Genomic DNA, 19,338 nt, shown 5'->3' on the forward strand with positions numbered 1-19,338 from the left:
GAGGAAATACTGCCTCCAAAACGGAGACAGAACATTGTTGGCGACATGACTAGTAGCCGTTGTCCTCCATGAATTTGTCTAATCCTCTTTTAAAGCCATCCAGATTGGTGACTCTCACTATGCCTCCTCATGAGAGCAAATGTCATAGTTTACCAGTGCCCTGTGTGAAGAAGGACTTTCTTCTGTTCTGAATCTTCCAACATTCAGCTTCATTGGTTGGCTCTAGTATTATGAGAAAAACTTCTCACTATCTGCTTTCTCCACACCAAGCATCTTCACACATATTCTCCACCTCTGTTGTGGCCCAACCCTTGCTTCTTCTTTTTCTGAACCCTGTCTGCGTGGGAGAGTTGCTCTTGAGAATTTCATCTGGACCTTTTCCAGCTCTACAATATCCTTTTTGAGGTCAGGTGACCAGAACTCTACACGTTATACCAAGTGTGGTTGCAGCACAGATATGTATAACTGCATTATGATATTGGCAGTTTTATTTTCTGCTCCTTTCTTAATGACTCCTAACATGGAATTTGGCTTTTCAAGCTGTCACATACTGCTCAGCAGCATCACCAGCCCATCCACTACAACTCCATTCCTTGTCAGTCACCACCAGTTGAGACCCCATTGCCATATATTTGAAATGGGGGAATTGCACACTTGCTTCCAGGACAGCATGTGCCTAGGCTGGCTTGAGCTCAAAAACATCACATTTTTAATTTTTTAAGAATCTATGAATAGAAAGGCCAATGTCATTCTAGATTATTCCTTTGGTTTGATCTAGGGAGGTACTTAAGACTCTCTGCCTGAAGCCTTGGGAAAGCCATTCCCAGTCACTAGAAATACTGAGCTAAGACGGACGAACAGGCCAGGCCGTTTTAGTATAAGGAAGCCTCCCTCTGTGCTTGCTTTTCTCACATTTGGCTTGCTTCAGCCCCAGAAGACTCCTCTGCTGTTTAAAGAAATAAGATGGCAGCATTATCGCAGGACTACAGATTACATAATCAAGCCAACAGAAAGCAGGGAACTGTATTTACTATATACAGATGGGGGGGGGGGTTAGAATTCAAAATAGGCCCTTCTTCCCCCACCTTGTTTAAGGATTCCAGTACCAATTACCTCAATAATAACACTCACCATCAACAAAAAGAGATCATCAATAACCAGAGACTCTGTTTATTTTTTATTTCCCAGAGCTGCCCCAGGAGAGGGGAAAGACAGCACCAGGGGAGGGACAGCTGGGAGGTTTCTGTATTAAAATAGCATCTTCATAAAACATGCAGCTGGCTTAGACATGCACCTCTCTTGCCCCTCCTTGCACAGTCCGGTTGAGGTTGGGGATCCAAACCAGGAGGGCAGTCATCTGTAACAAGTTTCCCACCTGGCTGCTGTTGCTGCCCCTGCTCAAAGTGAAATGCAGGACTGGGCAAATAGAACAGGGAAAGGCTGGGAAACGGATCCTTTCTCCATGGAATGGATTCTTCTCCAACACTTGCTTCACTAGCCTGAAACTGCTTCCCATTCCATTATTGGCTGATGTTTGCAAATGCTTGGCATATCCCAAGGCCCCCGCAAATAGGAGGACAAGGTTTCCCCTTCTTGGCTCATACTTCCAGCTTCTTTGTGGAGGAAGGGAACTCCTCTGAAGCCATTGTGACATCGCAAAGGCAAGGATGCAGATGTGTGGGATGTGGATCCGTGAGGCCTGGGAGAGACAGTCACTCTGCAAGGCATTCCGCATTTGCGCTGGGGTGGTGGATGCAATATGGCAAGGGGCACAGCTGGCACCCACTACTGGGGAAGGCCTAGGAAGAAGTCTCCCCCCTTCTGCTCAGACAGGTGCATTTTCCAGGGAGCTGGGGGTGGGGTAGCTGACCACCACCCTGTCCTACTATATTTCTTATGCTCAGTCCTCCCTTCCCATACACATCTCTGTGGGGTCGGGTCCATCTCTCCTTTTGGTTGCCCGTCTGTCCAAACCAAATAGCTCTTGCTCCTGACCAATGGCAGGGGTGGGGGGAGGGAATAACACTGCTAAGGGTCTCCCTAGTTCCTTGCCCCATAACTACCCTAACTACTGTCCCACAGACCCCACCCACCCCTTCCAAGAGCAGAGAAGGCATCAGAATATGGGATCAGGGAAGCAGGGGCCATTATTCCTCCGCCTCCGTGACTTCCTCTATCTTGCTCTGCTGCTCCTGCGGTGTGCATGGAGTCTCCAAACGTTTGGCCAGCCTGGGTGCCTCAATGGTGACCTCATGAGCAACGCTCATGGAGGAACGCGGAGTCACGGGCAGACGGCCACTGACATCGGGAGCCCGGAGACGTTGCATGAATGTAGTAACACGAATGGCTTTCTGCAAAAAGAAGGGCAATGTCAAATAATGGCCCCCAGCCCCCCAATTTTTCCTGAGTCTCCTGGTGACAAGGGGTACGACAGGCAGAGACATTCATAGCCTAGGCTGCCAAAACTGGCAAGCAGGACAGAGCACAGCGCCATCTCTGACCTGCTTGCAATGGTTCCAGGGAAGCTGTGTACAGATTTCCTGGAACCATTGGCTTTGAAAGACACATCACGTCACATCGAATTGGGTTGCTGATGCATAGGGAAAGACTGAAGAGCCTCAGACTCAGCTAGCTCATCCTCCTCCTTTCACCCTGAGCTTGAGGCCAGAGCCACAATGGAAAGGTTGGTCCCATAGGCCTGGCCAGCACTTCATGTCAACTTAGTCTGTGCCCCAGAACACTTCCTGGTTCCCTAGACTCCCCCCTGCAGTGTATCTGCTTCCTACAACATCATCATTATGATTACTGCCAAGATCAGAGGTCTTCAGCCTGTGGGTCAGAACCCACCGGTGGGTCATGAGGCAGCACCAAGTGGGTCACAGCAAAATTGTTGCTGCCCAGTTGGATTCCAGCTAAGACTGACTGGACCACATGCGGTGTGGTCAGGACACATTCTTCACATGGGACACTAATCTTTTGATTTCCACAAGTGCTGTAATATTTCAGGAGAAAGGCGTGAGCTGTTTTTTAATAAGATACATATTTCCTCCAACTCTGCCTCTGGTGAGGGAGCTGCATTTGGAGCCAGGGGACTCTGATCAAAATTGCTGGATTTCAATAGCCTCTAAGCCTTTTGGCTAAGATAAAGTGGCTGACCACTGCTCTCTACTCCCCTTCCTTCCCCACAGCGCCACCATGTGACATGTGAGTCACTTACCCTCCATTTGGCCTTGGCAAAGTTCTTTTCAATCTGGGCGCAGACCCCTTCCTTGAGGTTCTTTTCAGAGGCAATGTTTCCAGATATCCTGAGAGGTAAAGAAGGTAGAATTGCAGGTGAGAAAGTGTAGGCTTTCAATAATACAGGGACAATTCAGTGTTTTTACCACCTGGTTTTCCTAGTGTTCTTAGACAAGAACCAGAAATAAGGAAAAGGCTCTGGGGACACCTGCAAGTTGGCACAGTTGTGGGAGGCATATTTAGTTAGTATCCTGCCTCTCTACCAAATGGAATACTGTAGTAAAAAAACAGTCAGTGAACACCAATGACTACATACAGCTTATGGGCCAAAGGCTATCTAAATGAAAATGTCAAAACAAAAAAATTTTTTTTCCTTCCAGTAGCACCTTAAAGACCAACTAAGTTAGTTCTTGGTATGAGCTTTCGTGTGCATGCACACTTCTTCAGATACTTCAGATACTTCAGATTCTTGGTATCTGAAGAAGTGTGCATGCACACGAAAGCTCATACCAAGAACTAACTTAGTTGGTCTTTAAGGTGCTACTGGAAGGAAAAAAAATTTTTTTGTTTTGACTATGGCAGACCAACACGGCTACCCATCTGTAAATGAAAATGTATTTGCTAGTAGAACCTAGGAGCAGCCATTGAGGAGGCCCTCTCCCTCCCAAGGTCTTGCCAAATTCAAATGTTAGCAGGTCAGAAAAAAACCTCTCCCAAGGATCTGTGCACCTGAACATACCTTATGGAGGCCCAGAGAGAGGCTGGATGTGGAATGAAATATTCCCTCTAGATGGACTGATTGAAAGTCCTAGGCAGGAAACCAGATTCATACCCACTGCACAAGTCTGTCACCTCCAGAGAGTGGTCTGTACTTGGGTATGTTCTTTGAGATCAGAATATAACTGCAGTGACAAGGAGCATAAGTACACCCTGATAGGTCTCGAAATAGTGGACACTTGTCCAGGCTGTACAATGGGCATGTCAGGCTGAGCTTGAATGATACAACACAGTGGGTTGCTCTCATAGAAGAAACAATATATTACAAAAAAAAATAGGACATCCTGTCTGACCCATTAAGAAATATGAACAACATCTTAAAAGACGGAATCATGCTGGACTCTTGGAAAGGCAGCCTTATTGCATGAATTCCAAAACAGGGAACGGACCATCTACTTATTAACAATTATAGGCCTATCGCACTTCTAAATAACGATTATAAATTATATGCAAATATTCTAGCTGAAAGATCCAAAAAAGTCTTCCAGATGATTATACACAATGACCAAGCTGGCTTTTTGCCCGGGAGACACATTCATAGTAACACTTGTTGTTGTTGTTTAGTCGTGTCCGACTCTTTGTGACCCCATGGACCAGAGCACGCCAGGCACTCCTGTCTTCCACCGCCTCCCGCAGTTTGGTCAAACTCATGCTGGTAGCTTCGAGAACACTATCCAACCATCTCATCCTCTGTCGTCCCCTTCTCCTTGTGCCCTCCATCTTTCCCAACATCAGGGTCTTTTCCAGGGAGTCTTCTCTTCTCATGAGGTGGCCAAAGTATTGGAGCCTCAACTTCACGATCTGTCCTTCCAGTGAACACTCAGGTCTGATTTCCTTAAGAATGGATGCATTTGATCTTCTTGCAGTCCATGGGACTCTCAAGAGTCTCCTCCAGCACCATAATTCAAAAGCATCAATTCTTCGGCGATCAGCCTTCTTTATGGTCCAGCTCTCACTTCCATACATCACTACTGGGAAAACCATGGCTTTAACTATACGGACCTTTGTTGGTAAGGTGATGTCTCTACTTTTTAAGATGATGTCTAGATTTGCCATCGCCTTTCTCCCAAGGAGCAGGTGTCTTTTAATTTCGTGACTGCTGTCACCATCTGCAGTGATCATGGAGCCCAAGAAAATAAAATCTCTCACTGCCTCCATTTCTTCCCCTTCTATTTGCCAGAAGGTGATGGGCCCAGTGGCCATGATCTTCGTTTTTTTGATGTTGAGCTTCAAACCATATTTTGCGCTCTCCTCTTTCACCCTCATTAAAAGGTTCTTTAATTCCTCCTCACTTTCTGCCATCAAGGTTGTGTCACATCATAAACTTATTAGAGTATTTAGATTTAAGAATAGAAAAGAAGGCAGTCTTAATGGCTGTAGATGCTGAAAAAGCTTTTGACAGGGTCTCCTGGAAATTTATGAAAGGTCTATTATATCATATGGATTTTGATATACAGTATATAAAAGGAATTGAAGCAATATATTCAAAACAAAAAGCTAAAATAATAAATGGAAATATATCACAGGAGTGTGAAATCAGTAAAGGGGTCAGACAAGGCTGCCCACTATCCCCCTTAATCTTCATATTAACATTGGAAGTTTTATGTAAACGAATTAGGGAGGAAAAAGAAATAAAAGGGATTATGCGGGGAAATAGAAGTTACAGAATAAGGGCATTTGCTGACAATTTAATTATAACTACGGAGCAACTAAAACAGAGTTTTAACAAAGGCGTTGGAAATAATACATGGCTACGGTAAAGTTGCGGGGTTTAAACTGAATCTAAACAAGACAAAACTATTAGTTAAAAATCTGTCGCCAGATGAAAAAGCAGAATTAGAAAAAATAATACAAATTAAAATCTACCCCAAAATCAAGTATTTAGGATTATAGATAACACCAAAGAATATTAACTTATATGAAGATAATTATACCAATTGTTGGAAAGATATCAAAAGACAGCTGGAAACATGGACTAGGTTAAATTTATCATTCTTGGGCCGTATTTCGGTAATTAAAATGATAGTTTTACCAAAGCTACTGTTTCTATTCCAAATGATTCCAATTATAGGAAAGACCAGCAGTATCGACAAGTGGCAAAAAGAAATTTCTAAATTTTTGTGGAAGGGTAAAAGACCAAGAGTTAAGCATAAGATATTACTAGATACTATAGAAAGAGGTGGCTACGGGTTAACGGACTTGAAGCTATATTACGAAGCCTCATGTCTTTTCTGGTTGAAAGATTGGTGTACATTAAAAAATTGGGATATTTTAGATCTAGAAGGCCATGATACCTGCTTTGGGTGGCATGGCTATCTTAATTACAGGAAGATAAAGGCGCATAGGAGTTTCTCAAACCATACAATACGAAATGCTATATATATGGCATGGGGAAAATACAAAAGATATTTGGAACAGAAAACCCCAAGATGGAACTCTCCACTAGAAGCAATCACTGTTAAAAAAAATTAATAACATCAAAGAGAACTGGATAACGTATAACACAATATTCAGGGAGGAAGAGGGTCAACTATTATTGATAAGTTATGAGAAAATAAAAGATCACTTTTCTAGTTGGCTAGAATACTTCCAGGTGAATGAAGTGTTCAGACAGGACAAGCCGATAGGTTTTGAAAAGGAGCCTTCAAGAGAACTACTGAATAGTAAAACCAAAATAAATAAATAACAAACAACAAACAAAATATTGTTGTATGTAATTTTTATTTCTCGGTTGTATTTTGTGGTGGTATGGTTGTGTTTTTTGTGATGTAGTCATTCAATAAAAATTATTAAAAATAAATAAATAGAAGAAGCATTCCCAAACATGGGAATGCCTCACGTGCGGAATAATCCCAGGCATGCCTACTCAGAAGTAAGTCCTGTTCATTTCACTGGGGCTTACTCCAAGGTATGTGTGTCTTGGACTGCAGTACTAAGACAGTGTTGTTTGACTATGGCCCTATTATTATTATTATTATTATTATTATTATTATTATTATTATTATTATTTGTTATTAGTAACATTTGTTAGTCCCACTTTGGTCTTCTCTTCCTAGAATAGGAACACACAGAGAGTGGCTAGTTCACCACCGTGTGCAAACCAGCACTTGCAGTTTGTTTCTCTCTCAAAAACACCACCAGGAGTGGAAGAAGAAGAAGAAGAAGAAGAGAAGAGTTTGGATTTGATATCCCGCTTTATCGCTACCCGAAGGAGTCTCAAAGCGGCTAACATTCTCCTTTCCCTTCCTCCCCCATAACAAACACTCTGTGTGGTGAGTGGGGCTGAGAGACTTCAGAGAAGTGTGACTGGCCCAGCAGCTGCATGTGGAGGAGCAGGGAAGCGAATCCGGTTCACCAGATTATGAGTCTACCGTTCTTAACCACTACACCACACTGCTCTCTATGATTTTTCTTGGCTTCCTGCTTGCCAGGGCAAGCCCAAGTCATTTGGCTGCCTCAAATGGACAAAGTAGCACCCTTCTCCTATTCCATGTTCAGAGGTCAGCTAGTCTTACTTCAATGCTAGTATTGGGATAATATGCCCCACCATACCTGCAGAAAGAAGGGTAGTTATGAGGGTGCAGGGTAGGCCTCCTGGCACACTCAGTTCACAAAAGAAGGGTATGTCCAGGGGGCTCAGGGGGAAGAGCTGCAGGGCTGTTCCCATTGCTCCTCAGAATCTGCTGCCTGAAGCCATTGCCTCAATCTTCCTAATGGTAGAACTGGCCCTGTGGTTCATAGTTTGTTCAGCAGAAACAGCTTATGGGTGCTGGTTCACACATAGAACTAAGCCAGTCACTCCAGTTTGTTAATGAAAGGGAGGAGGAAAATACGGATGGGGAAGAAATGGGGCAGATTATAGGCATGCTTTCCACACACATTCACACACGTCCTGCTAGTATTGATATAATTTAGTTTCATTCATAGTCATCTAATAAATGCTGTAATATGTAATAAGCAACCAATTTCCCCCCATGAACATGTATGTTGAGGGCCCAGGGAGGGCCTCATGAATGGTGAATTCTCACCAGATATGTCCCAGTGCCTCCTGGGCAGTGATTCGTTGGTCCTGGTCAACTTCCATAAGCTGTGACACCAACTTTTTGGCTGCATGGAAGAAAGGAAAAGGGTGGTTGGTGGGAAACATTAAAGAAAGTGAACAATCATCGTCTCTGTCCCCCGTCCTCCCCGTGACCCAGAGCAAGGTTGGAATACATGTTCCGTGGTAGAATGGACTTTACCATTTCAAGTAACAAGAGGAGCATACATTTTGAATTCCTTATGTAGTTTTGGGGGGTGGAAAGAAGACCACCACAGTGAGGAGTATGTGAGATACCCAGCCTCATATAACTAACATGCTAAACACTAATTAATGCATGAAGGGGTTAAAACCATAGAGTAAGCTGTCCTGCGAGGCTTATATTAGTCCTGCACATTTTGTGATTGAAAATCCGCTGAGGCTCTCTTGCCAAAGAGTACAGTCGTACCTCGGCTCCCGAATGCCTTGGGAGTCGAACGTTTCGGCTTCCGAACAATCAAAAACTGGGAGGGTTCCAGTTTTTGAATGTTCTTTCGGAAGCCAAAAGTCCGATGGAAATTCCGCAGCTTCCAATTGACTGCAGGAGCTTCCTGCAGCTAATCAGAAGCCGCACTTTGGAAGTTGAACATTTCAGAAGTCGAACGGATTATGTTCAACTTCCAAGATATGACTGTACTTGCCCCAAACCCGGATCTTGGCATCCAGGGAATTATCCTTTTATTATAGCATATCTGTTTTCCTTTTAACCAAATCAACCCACACAGAAGATTGTGCTAAAAGATGCTCTCCCCATGTGTGCTTTCTTCATTCATTCATTTAAACAAACAGGCAGAGTTTTATATTAACAACCAATGTCCTTCCCACTTGAAGCCTGAAATCGCCCACTTTCCGTCTTGGGATTCTACTGTCTCATTCATTTGCATGTCTAGACTAGGCTAGAGGAGTCTGGTCAGAATCGAGTCAGTTCCCAGAGTCCTGGCCAGGCCTCCCTCTCTTACCGGCAAGAGAGATGTCATCCCAATAGGGGGAGTCAAAGTCGTAGTCCCCAGCCAGAATTTTGCGGAATATCCGGCGGTTGTGGCTGTTGCTGTTTTCATCATCTGTGTCATCGTAGAACGGGGGGTTCCCAGACAGCCTGTTTTGGGGGGGGCAGGTAATAGGGGTGACTCAAATCATTACAAGGCAACAGAAGACTTGGACCCAAGCAATTCTGAATCAAACACATCATTGAAATAATCATATATTCCACCTCTCAGGGAATAGCCTCGCAAGGCAGCATATAACTAAAGGAGATCCAGTGGGGGTAGAGTTGAGTGGTTAAAAAAATAAATAAGAATATGGAAGCATCTAGTCTCAGGAATCAGCAGTAAAAAATGTGGCCAAAGAAAGGCAGACGGGAAGAAATGAGTCTTCAAGGAACATCTGAAGACCTGCCCTGAAGGCCCTGTGCTTTGTGTCTGCCAATCTCAGAGGCCGTACCTGTGGGTCAGATGTCTGGCGAACCATGTCTGTCAAGCTTGTTGTGAGACTGCCACTTTGGCCTTTCCTAGGCTCCTTTCTGCCCCCCTTTTCCACACACACACACACACACACACACACACAATGCTGGTGGAACTCACAGAATAAACATGATAACTCCAACAGCCCAGCAGTCAACAGGACGTCCATAGCGTTGCCGAGCAACCACTTCAGGAGCTGTGGGGAGAGACACATATGGGTCAGAGGGGGAAAACATTTAAGAGCTGGTTAAGACAAAACTAGTAGTGTTAGGAGGCAGGTGCCCAGGTGCTGCTTTTCACCTTCCCAGCCCCCCCCCCCCAGCCAAGGTGGTGTGCTGTTAGCAGCCGTATGGAAGGCAGAAATGCAAAAGGCAATGTCTTCTTTGTCACTGTGTCTCTGTGCCAGAAGGATGGCTCTATCTGTTGAATTTTTGCCTGTGAGGAAAGAAGTGTTGGGCAGCCTACAAAGCTCCTAGTTTCTGTCAATGTGCCATGAAGGCCAGTTAGAGCTGTACAGGGGAGGAGAAATCATGCCTCTTAGTTTTTAATCCAGCTCTGGGAAAGGGAAAGACATATCCATACCCAAATATTCAGGGGTCCCGCATGGTTCTGTGATGGCCCCGTTCTCGAAGCGTGAGAGGTAAAAATCCCGCAGTACCACCTTGGAGCGATTGTTCTGGTTGTAGTACATGAGATTCTCCAGCTGGAGGCAGCAGAGACACAGGTGAACAAAGTTAGCCATCATCTCTCCCCAGCCCTAAAATGGTACAGTGCAGTACAAATGTATTCCGGGTCCCTCTGGGCCCTTTCTTCTTGTTGGAAGAGTGAAAGGCCCATCAGAGGGAGGGAGGTCACTCTGAGCATGTCAGGCCTGGGATCCAGGAATCTTTCCTTACCTTGAGATTGCGATGAACAATGTGCAGGTTATGTAAATAGGCCAATGCCTCCAGCACCTGCCGGACAACATTGCTGGCATCCTTTTCCGTGTAGTAGCCCTGGTCCAGGATCCAGTCAAAAACATCCCCACCAGTGGCCCTGCAGGCGACACACAGAATTCAGCGGAAAGAGGGCAGCACACCCCATTCCCCGCTGGGCACTGCTGGATTCGGAGTATCCAGACAACAGAATGGATTGCAGAAAAGTGACAGCCCAAGTGATTCCTACGTTGCTCTTCCAAAGACTAGGACCCCGGGAGATCAGAGTTCAAATCCCCACTCAGCCACAACGCTCACTGGGGGGACCTTAAGCGAAGCAGCCAGCCTGACCTACTTCACAGGGTTGTTGTGAGGATAAAATGGACAAGGGGTGGACCATGTTTGCTACCTTGAGTTCCTTGGAGTCAAGGTGGGATATAAAAGTAGCAGAGATGTGCAAACATTCAGAGGCAAAAGTGGGCAGAGCAGCTAATGCAAATGTTACTTTTGCAAAGTGAGATTGCTTTAAATATGCCCCTGTCTAGCCTCCACTTGGCAGGTGAGAGGCATTATCAGAGTTCAAAGACACAGCCCAACCAAGCATTCTCAATACCCAGTCAAGCGCACACAAACACCTAGCATGGTTTAATCAGCTTTACACAAATTGAAATGGCACTGGCATTATTTCTGTGATAGTAAGTTGTTTTTAACTGCTTTTAACATTGTACTTTAATTGTTCTAACCTGCCCCAAGTCCTTCAGGTGGGATGAGGGTGATGATGACGTTCAGGGCAGGTGGAAGGGCTCCTTGCCCTCTCAACCAGCTGCTTCTTGGGCACATTTGTGCCTGACATGTCATAGTACGCCTACACCTCCCAGTGAAACTTACGGTTCCTGCATTCCACATAATAAATGTGGAAAGTTATTAGCATGGCAGTTGAAGAAGAGACAAAAACTAAATACGGTTACTAACCTTGAAGTGGATGGAAAGAATGTACAGAAACCACAGGAGATTAGAAGCTGCTTCCAGAGATATTTTAAACAACTCTACACACAAGGGCCGCAGAATGAGTCAAAAATTGATCAATTTCTGAAATCAAATGGATTACAAAAAAATTCTCAAGAAAATAAAGTTTTATTGAACTCCAAAATATCTGAACAAGAGGTGGAAGGCGCGATTCAGAATATGCAACTGGGCAAATCTCCAGGGCCTGATGGATTAACCTCCAAGTACTACAGAACTTTGAAAGACTATTTGATCCTACTTCTGAAGGAGGTTTGTAATGAAATTATGGAAGGGAAAAAGGCACCGGAGACGTGGAAAGAAGCTTACATCACACTTATACCGAAAAGTGAGATGGAAAAGACACAATTAAAGAACTACCGCCCTATATCCCTACTTAATGTGGATTATAAAATTTTTGCAGATATTTTGGCCAGAAGATTGAAAAAAGTTTTGGCAGAAGTGATACATAAAGACCAGGCCGGCTTTCTTCCTAGAAGACACTTATCGGACAATACGAGGAATGTAATTGACATTCTAGAAAAGCTGCAGGTGAACATTAATACAAAAGCAGTTTTGATTTTCGTAGACACGGAGAAAGCCTTTGACAATATTTCTTGGACTTTTATGAAGAAAAATCTTCATGGGATGGGGGTTGGCCAGAACTTTGAAAATGGTATAGGTGCGATATACTCTGAACAAAAGGCTAAACTGATAGTAAATAATATGGTTACAGAAGAGTTTAAAATTGAGAAAGGGACACGACAAGGTTGCCCAATTTCCCCATTGCTTTTCATTTCGGTCCTGGAGGTTTTGCTGAACATGATTAGAAGGGACCAAATGATTCAAGGTATCCAGGTCGGAGTTAAACAATATAAGCTTAAAGCCTTTGCAGATGATCTAGTGATGACATTACAGGAGCCGATATCTAGCACCAAGAGGGCATTAGAAGTAATCCAGGATTTTGGTCAAGTGGCAGGTTTTAAGTTGAACAAAATGAAAACTAAGGTTTTGGAGAAAAATCTGACACCAATAGAGAGAGAGAGGTTTCAGAAGGAGACAGAATTAACATTGGTAAAGAAGGTTAAATATTTGGGGGTGAATATGACATCCAAGAACGGGAATTTATTTAAAGATAATTATGAGAAATGTTGGTCAGAGGTGAAAAAGGATTTAGAAATTTGGACAAAATTGAAGCTTTCCTTGCTGGGTCGAATCGCTGTTATTAAGATGAATGTATTGCCGAGGATGTTATTTTTATTCCAATCACTGCAAATCATTGATAAGATGGATTGTTTCAAGAAGTGGCAAAGAGACATATCTAGATTTGTCTGGCAGGGCAAAAAGCCCAGAATAAAATTTAAAATTCTAACAGATGCTAAAGACAGAGGGGGGTTTGCCCTGCCAGACTTAAAACTTTACTATGAGTCAGCAGCTTTTTGCTGGCTGAAAGAATGGCTGCTTCTTGAGAACACGGATGTGTTGGACCTTGAAGGGTATGACAATATATTTGGGTAGCATGCATATCTTTGGTATGGCAAGGTTAAAGCACATAAGGCATTTAGAAACCATATTGTTAGGAAATCACTGTTTAATGTCTGGATAAGATATAAAGATTTTTTAGAGAGTAAAGCACCAAGGTGGTTATCACCTATGGAAGCGAAAGCTTTGAAAAAACTGAACATGGAGGCTAAATGGCCAAAATACTGGGAAATTCTAGAACAGGAAGGTGACAAACTGAAATTGCAGAGTTATGACAAGCTTAAGGAGAAGGTACAAGACTGGTTACATTATTTCCAAATAAGAGAGGTATATAACTTGGACAAAAAAAATGGCTTCCAGGTGGAAAAATCAAAGTTAGAAACAGAATTGTTAGAACCCAATGTAAAGACACTTTCGAGAATGTATACAGTAGTGCCCCGCAAGACGAAATTAATTCGTTCCGCAAGTTTTGTTGTCTAGCGAATTTTTCGTCTTGCGAATTATTATTTAGACAAAGGAAACAAAGTCGCGAGACGTTTTCGTCTTGCGAAGCAAGCCCATAGGGAAATTCGTCTTGCGAGGCAACTCACAAACGGAAAAACCTTTCGTCTAGCGAGTTTTTTGTCTTGCGAGGCATTCGTCTTGCGAGGTACCACTGTAATCTGCTGCTGAAATGGAATACTGAGGAAGAAACAGTAAAATCAGCTATGATAAAATGGGCACAAGATATAGGCCATAACATTATGTTCACTGACTGGGAGAAGTTGTGGACCACCGGGATTAAATTCACGGCATGTAATGCCTTAAGAGAGAATATTATGAAAATGATGTATAGGTGGTACATGACCCCAGTCAAGCTTGCAAAGATATATCATTTGCCCGATAATAAATGTTGGAAGTGTAAAGAAATTGAAGGTACTTTCTTTCACCTTTGGTGGACGTGCCCAAGGATTAAGGCTTTCTGGGAAATGATATATAATGAACTGAAAAGGGTATTTAAATATACCTTCCCGAAGAAACCAGAGGCCTTCCTCCTGGGCATAGTTGACCAATTGGTGTTAAAGAAGGATAGAACTTTTTTATGTACGCTACAGCAGCAGCAAGAATTCTTATAGCAAAACATTGGAAGACAGAAGATCTACCCACCGTGGAAGACTGGCAGATGCAACTAATTGACTACATGGAGATGGCGGAGATGACTGGCAGAATCCGAGACCAGGGAGAGGAGCAAGTGGAAGAAGATTGGGGGAAATTTAAAATCTATTTGCAGAAATATTGTAACATTTCTGAATGTTGATGACATTGAAATGAACTGTGGGGGTTCTAGCAACAAGATAAAATTTAAGATTAAACCAACAACAGATAAATTAATGGCTAAGAATTTGCTGAACCAACTTTTAAAAGGGATACAAGAACGGGGGATGTGAGGAAGCCAGGAAAATATGTGAATTTAAGATAGAAAACGAAGAAAGAGGGAATTTTTGTGTTTTTCCTATATGTGTTTTTTTAATTTATTTTTATTAGTTTGTTAATGTATGTATTTTTGTATTTAATGTCTGTATTGTTGTATTTTGTAGTATGTATTTTTATATCTCTTTTGTTCTTGTCTTTGTATTTTTCTATTTTCTATTGTGTATTGTTAAAACTTAATAAAAAAATTAAAAAAGAAAAGAAAAGAAAGAAACTTACAGTTCCTGGATGATGTAGAATTCCTTTCTCGTCTCAAAGGTGTCAATCAGTTGCAAGATGTTGGGGTGACTCACCCTGGAAGAAAAATGCAGAGATGCGTGAGCTCCTGTCCTGCTCCCTCCACGAGTATCCACTCCCCACCCCTCCGAACTGCTTCAGTACCAGCCCAGTCCTCCATCTCCTCTCTCTCCTGATCTGACTCCTTCCACCATTCTTGCTGCCTGTCCCCTGCCAGTTTGGCGTTGTTGTTTGCACCTGAGGGACCATTTGTGCAAAGACCAAGTCAGCAGAAATCCCAGCCAGCCCCCAAGGCCCTAGTCAATAATGCATGCCTGGCCTTTAGATGTCTAAAGAGGCTAAAACCAGCTCTGACGATGTCAGGTTGAGCTGGGAATCAAATGCACAGCTTTGATGGTGGCAAACAGAGATGCGGGGAGGGTTGGCTGCTTGCAATTTAGGATGGAAACAGGTGAGGGGCTGCCACCTTTCCCTTTTGGCTCTCTCTGCCTTAGGCTTTCTTTCTTTCTTTCTTTCTTTCTTTCTTTCTTTCTTTCTTTCTTTCTTTCTTTCTTTCTTTCTTTCTTTCTTTTACATCCACCTGCCTTGCAGAAACGGAGACTTGCTTAAAGAGAAATATTAATATTCCTCCTTTCCCCCTAGCAAATGCTAGCACAAAATGAGGGTGAGAGTTATGTGAGTGCTCACATGGGTTGGGCTGTGCAACTACAAAGCAGAAACAGGGATATTTTCCAAATGATTTGGCAGTTAGCACCTCAAGTTAAGGTTGTCTTTAGCAGGCATGAAATCTGTTGCCGTTAGCAGCAAAATTAACTGTAAAAGCTAGGTTTAACAGCATGGGCGTAGCCAGGGGGGGAGCAGGGAGGCAGCTGCCCCCCCATCAAGCAAAACAATAAAAAAACTTAACTACCGTATTTTTCGCTCTATAAGACGCACCAGACCACAAGATGCACCTAGTTTTTGGAGGAGGAAAACAAGAAAAAAAATATTCGGAATCTCAGAAGCCAGAACAGCAAGAGGGATCGCTGCGCAGTGAAAGCATCAATCCCTCTTGCTGTTCTGGCTTCTGTGATAGCTGCGCAGCCTGCATTTGCTCCATAAGATGCACACACATTTCCCCTTACTTTTTAGGAGGGAAAAAGTGAGTCTTATAGAGCAAAAAATACGGTAACTGAGGTTCTGTCCCCCCAACATGGATCCTGCCCCCTGGTGCAGTCAAAAGCAGATTAGGCATGATTTTTAAGGCTGGGTGTGGCAGGAATAGAAAGTGGCAAGGGCCCTCTCTCCTCACACTTCAAGTGCACTCTGTGTTGGGATGGGAAATCACACATCCTCACAGAACTCTGTGTCACATGTAGTTTCATCCACAGCCTGAAGAACTTGGGAACCCCACACAAACCCCGTTATATTCTGTTTTTAATCTGTTGGGGGCTGCCCAGAGTGTCTGGGAAAACCCAGCCGCATGGCTGGGGTATAAATAATAATAAAAAATTTATTATTATTATTAACTTTGAATTTTGTGATACATTGGGGGGGGGGGTATAAAAATATTAATGAAACAATCACAGTGCCAGAAACCACTGGGATTATAAATGCCACTTAATGTTTGTTTTGCAGTTCTCAGCAATCTTTCAGCGCTGTAGCATCTACCCTCCGGAACTGCCTGCCAATTGACATTAGACAGTCACCTTCACTTTATTGTTCTTGGTGTCTGCTAAAAGCGTTTTTGTTTAAGCAAGGCTGCCAAGATGTGTAAAGTTGGCATGTATTTTAATATGTAATTTTATTTTGGGGTGTGTGTGTTTGTGTGTGTGTGTGTGTGTGTGTGTGTGTGTGTGTAATTGGTGGTTTTACTTACAATTTGTTAAGTCTTATTTTTAACTTCCGGTTGTTACTGATGATTTTAATGTCATTTTATATCTTCCATAAGCTGCTTAGAGGTTTTTATGATTAGGCAGTATACAAATTCTTTGTTATAAATTTAATAACACAAATAATACAAATGCCCCAGACCACACAGGGGAAGTTCATATTCACCCACTTACCACAGGGAAGGGAGGGGGCTGTGGGGACACTTCTAGGCTGTAACACAGGAGGCGGACCCCCCCTCCCCTGCGCAGTGGGCTGGAGCCCTACCTGTCCTGCCGCTTGTGGGACAGATTTGACACCCACCTGTCAACCACTTGGCATCACAATGACATAAAGTCACAGGCCTTTTCTAAGCTGTGCTCTTCAGAAGACTTGCTCCAGGATCACAAAGGAGTTTGCACTGAACTTGCTCTTAAAATGGAGCGCCCCCCTCCATTTTAGAAGGGCTTTAATACAAACACCTTCCAGATCCTGGAGCAACATATGTTCCTCTCCTCCTTGTTTACCAGGAACAGCTGAGCGAGAAGGATATTTGGTGAGCCAAAACTGGCCCATACGCCAGAGGGTCCTCACCTTTCGTGCAGTATAAGAACCAGGCATTTCACATTTGGCACACCTTGTGGTTATTCCACCAAGATGTCCTGCCTTCTCTGCTCTGGATTTTAGTTTCCTTGCTTGGCCCTTACTAGGTAGGATAGATATATTTCCACCATCACCCCACCTGGTACAGTTTTCAACAAGTGGTGATTTTCTCAGCATGCAGAGCCGGTGAAGGGAAAGCTTTATCTGTGGAATTTCTGCCTCATAATGCAGCAGTGTGTATATATACCCACATACTGTATATAATTTCCTAATTACAAAATATTTCTTAAACCGACCAGCCTTCAAACCATATATCATGAGATGTTAAAGACCAGAGGAGCCTTCCCGTGGAACCCCACCCCCCACCCCCACAACAGATGGCAACCTTTTTGTCCTGATGCATTTGCTTTCGTGAATATTTTTATTCTCCTTTCATGTCCCCCAGTCTCCCTGTCTCATTTCCTCACAATCCTGGAGCTCCCCAGCCCCAACGCCTCACTTCCGTTGCTATAACTGAACATTTAGCTATCTGAAGCTATCTGAGGTATCTGAAGAAGTGTGCATTTAGCTATCTGAGGTATCTGAAGAAGTGTGCATGCACACGAAAGCTCATACCAAGAACTAACTTAGTTGGTCTTTAAGGTGCTATTGGAAGGAATTTTTTTTGTTTTGAACATTTAGCTGCGAGCTTAACTCTGGCTCGGTGGCCATGAACTCGCTCCACAGCCTGTCAACTTGGCAGTTTGCTGAAAAGAAGCTATGGGGAGTGTTATGATTTACAGAAGAACAGCAGAGAAAACACACAAGCTTTATACACAGATGAGGGCCAGGGAGCACCCAGGAGTCCGCTGGCACAGACACGCCAACCTGGGCTGCCTGCAGGATGGAGGGACCTTTGGCAAAGGGACTTTGGGGAGGTAAGAATAATATTTCTACCCCACCCATTCTGCTTACCCTGCCACTTTCCCTGGGAAAACCCACAATCAGGTTTCCTCGGGAGAAAGTGGCAGAGCGAGGGCAAGTGTGGATGACTCCCAGCATCCCCCCCCCACTCCTAACCCCCCATCTCAGACACGTACATCTTCAGGATGAGGATTTCATTCTTGGCTGCCCTTCGCACCTTGCGCCCGTCTTTCTTGAGAAACTTCTTGCAGATATACAGTCGGTCTGTCTGGCGTTCGCGGGCCACACAAATCTCACAGAACTCCTTCCTGTGGGACAGGGGAGGGCAAAAAAGAAACCCGCTTTCGCTGTGAAAACTGCTCTGCTGCTGCTAGATGAGCCGCCCAGGCTGCCTCGTTCAGCATCTTGCTTTCTCGAGTAGCTGGCCAGATCATGTCTTGGGGAAGCAAGCAAGCGGGGCAGAAAGGTGATAGCCTGTGCCCTGTTGCCTCAGACTTTAGAGGGCCCTTTCAGCTGCCATGGCTGATAAACAATAATATATCAGTTCTCCATGCTTTGGGTTTGAGGCCACTTTTTGGAGTGTAGCATAGCTTTTAGGGGAGGAATAGGGAACCTGTGACCCACCTGATATTGCTGGACTACAAGTCCCATCATTCCTGACCTTTGGCCATGCTGGGTGGGGTTGATGGAACTTTTGGAGGATACCCCATTCCTATTCTCAAGTGGTGGACTGGGACCTGGGAGACCAGGGTTCAAATCCTCATCAGCCATGAAACTCACTTGGTGACCTTGGGCTATCACTATCTCAACCCATCCTACCTCACAAGGTTGTTGTGAGGAGGAAGTGAGGACATGGGCTGCCTTCTCTCCTCAGAGGGAAGGCATAATAATAATAATAATAATAATAATAATAATAATAATAATAATAAATTTTATTTATATCCCGCCCTCCCCAGCCGAAGCCGGGCTCAGAGCGGCTAACATCAAATGAATAACACATTAACATAAAATCAGACAATCAATTAAAATACATCCTCACATCAGGATCAGAATAAAATCCAATCAGATGGCAACCTGCAGATTAGGGTTGGGGACCTTAAATGCTCACCAGGCCCAACTGTTTGTGCTGAACTTATATGGGCCTGTGAGAAAAATTGGGAGGCCACTTTCATGCAAGTTATTATGAAAGGGGAGAGGGAGTCAGACTGAACCCCGACCAAAGGCCTGGCAGAACAGCTCCGTCTTGCAGGCCCTGCGGAAAGATGTCAAGTCCCGCAGGGCCCTAGTCTCTTGTGACAGAGCGTCCCACCAGATTGGAGCCACAGCC

The 19,338-nt window shown here is 43.9% G+C and overlaps 1 protein-coding gene across 6 annotated transcripts in view; it reads right to left on the minus strand.

Annotated features, from left to right (window-relative positions):
• Positions 1-1,147: 1,147 nt before the first annotated feature.
• The window catches only part of LOC114587821 (caM kinase-like vesicle-associated protein), a 47,301-nt gene continuing 29,110 nt past the window's right edge, over positions 1,148-19,338 (minus strand). For 4 of the 6 annotated variants that reach the window (XM_077921516.1, XM_077921517.1, XM_028712629.2 and 1 more), the window contains 9 exons: positions 18,188-18,319; positions 14,640-14,714; positions 10,449-10,587; positions 10,135-10,255; positions 9,673-9,748; positions 9,052-9,188; positions 8,043-8,121; positions 3,218-3,305; positions 1,148-2,351 (listed from right to left, as the gene is read on the minus strand). In XM_077921516.1, coding sequence (XP_077777642.1) covers positions 2,148-2,351; positions 3,218-3,305; positions 8,043-8,121; positions 9,052-9,188; positions 9,673-9,748; positions 10,135-10,255; positions 10,449-10,587; positions 14,640-14,714; positions 18,188-18,319 — 1,051 coding nt within the window. In that variant the 3' untranslated portion in view covers positions 1,148-2,147. Of the gene's footprint in view, positions 2,352-3,217; positions 3,306-8,042; positions 8,122-9,051; positions 9,189-9,672; positions 9,749-10,134; positions 10,256-10,448; positions 10,588-14,639; positions 14,715-14,801; positions 14,921-18,187; positions 18,320-19,338 lie in introns of those variants that run through there. The other 2 variants (XM_077921518.1, XM_028712631.2) reach the window with 2 other exon arrangements.

The sequence above is a fragment of the Podarcis muralis genome, chromosome 17 (genome assembly GCF_964188315.1).
Source record: "Podarcis muralis chromosome 17, rPodMur119.hap1.1, whole genome shotgun sequence".
In the NCBI taxonomy this organism is placed as follows: Eukaryota; Metazoa; Chordata; class Lepidosauria; order Squamata; family Lacertidae; genus Podarcis; species Podarcis muralis.